The 4,508-nt window shown below is 38.1% G+C and overlaps 1 protein-coding gene across 1 annotated transcript; it reads left to right on the top strand.

Moving 5' to 3' along the window:
- The first annotated feature begins 237 nt into the window (after nucleotides 1–237).
- Nucleotides 238–4,228, top strand: rdh5 (retinol dehydrogenase 5 (11-cis/9-cis)). The gene is made up of 5 exons (XM_059328859.1): nucleotides 238–269; nucleotides 401–723; nucleotides 1,777–2,035; nucleotides 2,606–2,769; nucleotides 3,639–4,228. The coding sequence occupies exons 1-5, from the start codon at nucleotides 238–240 to the stop codon at nucleotides 3,857–3,859; spliced, it is 999 nt and encodes a 332-aa protein (XP_059184842.1). The 3' UTR covers nucleotides 3,860–4,228.
- Nucleotides 4,229–4,508: the final 280 nt, after the last annotated feature.

The raw sequence follows: 4,508 nt of genomic DNA, 5'->3' as shown, positions 1-4,508 counted from the left end.
CTCAGTGAACAAACTTATTGTGTCCCGTAGTTATCAAATAGGTTCAATAAACCCTTAAATATTGTGAAATTGAGCAGGGATTTTGTTATGTTGATTCCTGAGTCTGTATTTGTACTTTCCATTCCATTCCTGAAAAATCTGATTTGACATATCAGAACATCAACAACGTGTTTCAACATGTTTTTTCAGCGCTAAGTCCTCAGGTGACCAAAAACCACTTCTAATCCTGGAAGCAGAATGGATACGCAGTTTGTCTATGATCTTTTAGGGTAAGAAAATATGTTTTGGACAGTCATTTGGCAGCTGTTGCCTAACCTTTGAACCTTACATATCTAGAATATTTTCTCAAAGTCAAATCCCTATATTCTTGTCCAAACTTCTCCTCTCTCTTGTCTTTCAGGGAAAATGCTTGGTTGTACATCAGTGCAACCTTCGTGGTGTTGTGGTTTATTGTGTGGCTGTACAGAGACAGCCTGGAGATTGAAAAGTTCACCGACAAGTACGTCTTTGTGACCGGCTGTGACTCTGGGTTTGGCAACCTGCTGTGTAAGAAGCTTGACCGTAGAGGTTTTCACGTGCTGGCTGGCTGTCTCACGGAAAAGGGAGCTGATGACCTGAAAAGGGCAGCAGGGCCTTATTTGAAGACTGTCCTGCTGGATGTGACCAGTCTGGACAGCATCCAGAAGGCAATGGAGTGGACCAAGAATGAGGTTGGCGATAACGGTGAGTGATGATGCTGCATCACTTAAAGGCACAATGAGTAGTATTTTGTAGTGATGGTTCATTGATGAATGGATTGTTAAGGTCAATGAACCGAACCGTATCACTTTCAGAAAAAGTCATTCATTTTTCAACTTCAAAAGAACTCATCTTCCGTCTAGTGTATCTTTCTCTAATCTAATCTTTTTCCCTTTACTAACCAAAGAGCCATAGTTTTAAAAAAAAAAGTTAAAAATGTCGGAATGGAGCCACAAAACCTTATTTTGAGCCTTAGTCTTAATTAGCTTACCAACATTAATAATAGGTCATGATGAGCATGTTTTAAAGTTTTTGTCAGCGAGGAGGACCCAAGTGCAAATAAGAGATTGACACCAATGACACCAATGATAAATGAAAATTTGAATGTAAACAAATAACCATATAATTTGTTTGTCACAGCCACATGGAGCCACTGTAGAAGGCCTAAAAGAGCCACATGTGGCTCCAGAGCCGCAGGTTGCCTACCCCTCTTCTAGACCATAACTAATAAGTAGCGTGAACATGGAGTTGCTCAAGCCCGCCCCTCCCTCCAGTCTTCTTTTTCTTCTCCTTCTATAGATGCATAACTATCACCATCTGCCATGAACTGCCATTAACTGTCTAGGCATGATCAGTCAGTGAGCGGGAGCCCTGATTGATTCGGTGAACACATTTTTTGTATGCATCCTTTTAATGGAACACTTAAAAGAAGTGCCGTTTCCAACACTACTATTTTCATAAAAACAATGTATGAACTCATGCAGAAATAATCCCTCTCTCTCACACATATCATGCGGAGGAACGCAAGCGGTCAAGCTTGTTCCAAAACGAGAGAGAATCTAGGGTTGGTTCACATCTTCTCGGGTCAGGGGGCGGGCGCTTCTGGTGTTCTTTAGTCGGGAACAAGGCGCCAACTTTGAATGTTGTGTTTACAAATGGCAACAGATAAATCCTACTCACTGTGTCAAACTTCACAAAGTCGATGTGAAACACAAAATTTGTTCTTCCACCTTTTGTCTTTCGCTTCCTTTTTTGTAGGGCTTTGGGGTATTGTGAACAATGCTGGACGCTCATTACCCATGGGTCCCTCAGAGTGGATGAAAGTGGAGGATTTCCACAGCACACTGAAAGTCAACATGAATGGAGTGATTGCCATGACGATGACCTTCCTGCCCCTCATCAAAAAGGCTCGTGGCCGTATTGTAAACGTAGCATCAGTGCTAGGCAGGGTGGCTGCTAACGGTGGAGGATACTGCATCTCCAAGTTTGCAGTGGAGTCTTTCTCTGACTGCCTCAGGTAAGACTTACACAACCCTGTCAGCGTGAGATAAGAACAGACTGTAACAAACTTTATTAAACGCAGAGAAAGTATTTTGTAGAGCCAGTTAGCTTTTATTGGTATTGACTGAGAGATGCAGCAACAATCTAATTTTTCTCTTCTATAAAGGCCAATATTCTAATAATAAGAATAAAAAGCAATTCATGTCATAATATTGATATCATCGTTGTCCCATGAGGGAGATTTGGTTTGCAGACAGGGTTTTATATTAAATATGTTGTGTTGTATAAAAGACAAATATTTAGAGCAATAAAATGCCACTCCAGCCAACAAACTGCAAAAATAAATGAAACAAACTGCCTCAGCATATGCCAGGCAGATAAATATATACCCATGAGGCCAGACAGGCTTACTGAATTTATTCACTAGATATGCTATTGTTGAGTTTTCATTTCTTACACTTAGTCTGCAAAGCCCATTTATTATTTAAAAGGGTCATGCAAAAGGTTGCAGGTGGTTAAACAAACTTGTTTTTAAAGCTCTGTTTAAATCAAACTATGAACTTTATATGTATAATGCTATTTTCAGGAGAGATATAAACTACTTTGGAATCAATGTGTGCATCATTGAGCCGGGGTTCTTCAAGACCGCAGTGACAAGCCTCGACCCCCTGGAGAGGGAGCTGCATCGCCTGTGGAACCAGCTCAGCCCTGAAGTACAAGCCAGCTATGGGGACAAGTACCTTGATAAATGTAAGTACACTGCTGCTAATCTTCATTTGGACTCATCATGCAAACTGTATTGTGAAACGTGACACAATAATCTGTTTTATGTTTGCAATTTTTTTCACATTCAAATCAGAAGTAGAGTCCTATAGATATTTTTTGTAGGTCAGTTTTGGTTTTCCACCTCTGATAAGGAGCAGCTCAAAGCTGGTGCTTTAAACTTATCTCATCCAGAGTAACCAATGGTTCTGTGACAGGCAGTCTGAATAATGCAACACAACCATATCAGCAGATATAATATAATGCATGAGACTCTGAAATATGTTTTGGTTTAAACATGAGCAGAAATATTGCTGAAAGACATATGAGTTGTTTAAATCCAAGGGTTTATAAATAAATAAAAAAATAGTTAAATTATGCCAACACATGCGCTGACTCAGCAGAGACACACACACACACACACACACACACACACACACACACACTCACACACATATCTATCTATCTATCTATCTATCTATATATATATATATATATATATATATACACATATATATATATATGTGTGTGTATATATATATATATATATATATATATACATATATATAGGGATATTTGAATTCAAAACAGAATACCTGAGAGCCTTTTATCATGAAGATTTCCATTATAGAAATCAATACCAAAATGCGGAAAGCATTGCTATTTTTCGAAATTATGAATAATAATTAACTTAATCATACATTAAAAAAGACATAACACTGTGGTTACAGACACTGTTAAAATACACCTTGACTTTTAAATGTCATTCATATCAGTCTATCAAACATACACTTGGAGTTGTTGTAAAGACATATACACTTAAGCTAAATGATTGATTTATGCACTTGCTTTTGCAGACATCAAAGTCCAGCGTTTGATCATGAATACTGTCTGCGATACTGACCTGACCAAGGTGACCAGCTGCATGGAGCACGCTCTGACTGCTGCCTACCCACGCACCAGATACAGCCCCGGCTGGGATGCCAAGCTTGTCTGGATCCCCCTGTCTTACATGCCTTCATGTGTGGTTGACATTGGGCTGAAGCTGGTGCTGCCTCGCCCATCAAAGAGTGTGTAACTCACGATGATTTTGAAGAAATGTCTTCAAAGTGATTTGCCTTTTTATGCCATTTTGTGTCATTTTGATGCAAATCAGGGTTTTACTCAAAGTAATCTTTTGCCTTTCAAAATAACCGTATTCCTCATCTACATTGGCCATGCAATGATTTGATGTTGCTGTCATTATATTTATATGTGTGCATGATCTGCCCTATAAAATTATTTTTTCTTTAGGCCTTTAGACAATATGAAATAATGAAACTGTACTGTATAATTCACTGTTATTTGTTAACACACTGCTGTGCCTTCTGTGTTATTTATGTTCCTTCTTGACATTGATGCTGTTGACCATAAGAAGCTAAATAAACAGGATTTTAACACCAAGAAACTCTCCAAATGCAATGATCAGTGTTTTGTGTACATAACTAAAGGCTAAAAACTATACCATGAAGACCATCAAGAAATGTCCACACAGTGCCGCCACATGATGATGGTCTCTAAATAGCTTTGAGGATGAGCTATTTAGAGACTATACTCCATACTATGTATACAAATACATGATTCATTTTTATAATTAAATCCTTAACTAAATGAATTAAAAAATAAATATATAATGCAATGCTTAATTAATATATAATTTAATTAAAATGCTTTAATAAATGAAATAT

Source organism: Centropristis striata, chromosome 3, assembly GCF_030273125.1.
Source record: "Centropristis striata isolate RG_2023a ecotype Rhode Island chromosome 3, C.striata_1.0, whole genome shotgun sequence".
Taxonomy (NCBI): domain Eukaryota; kingdom Metazoa; phylum Chordata; class Actinopteri; order Perciformes; family Serranidae; genus Centropristis; species Centropristis striata.
This window is presented reverse-complemented; position numbering and strand designations above follow the sequence as displayed.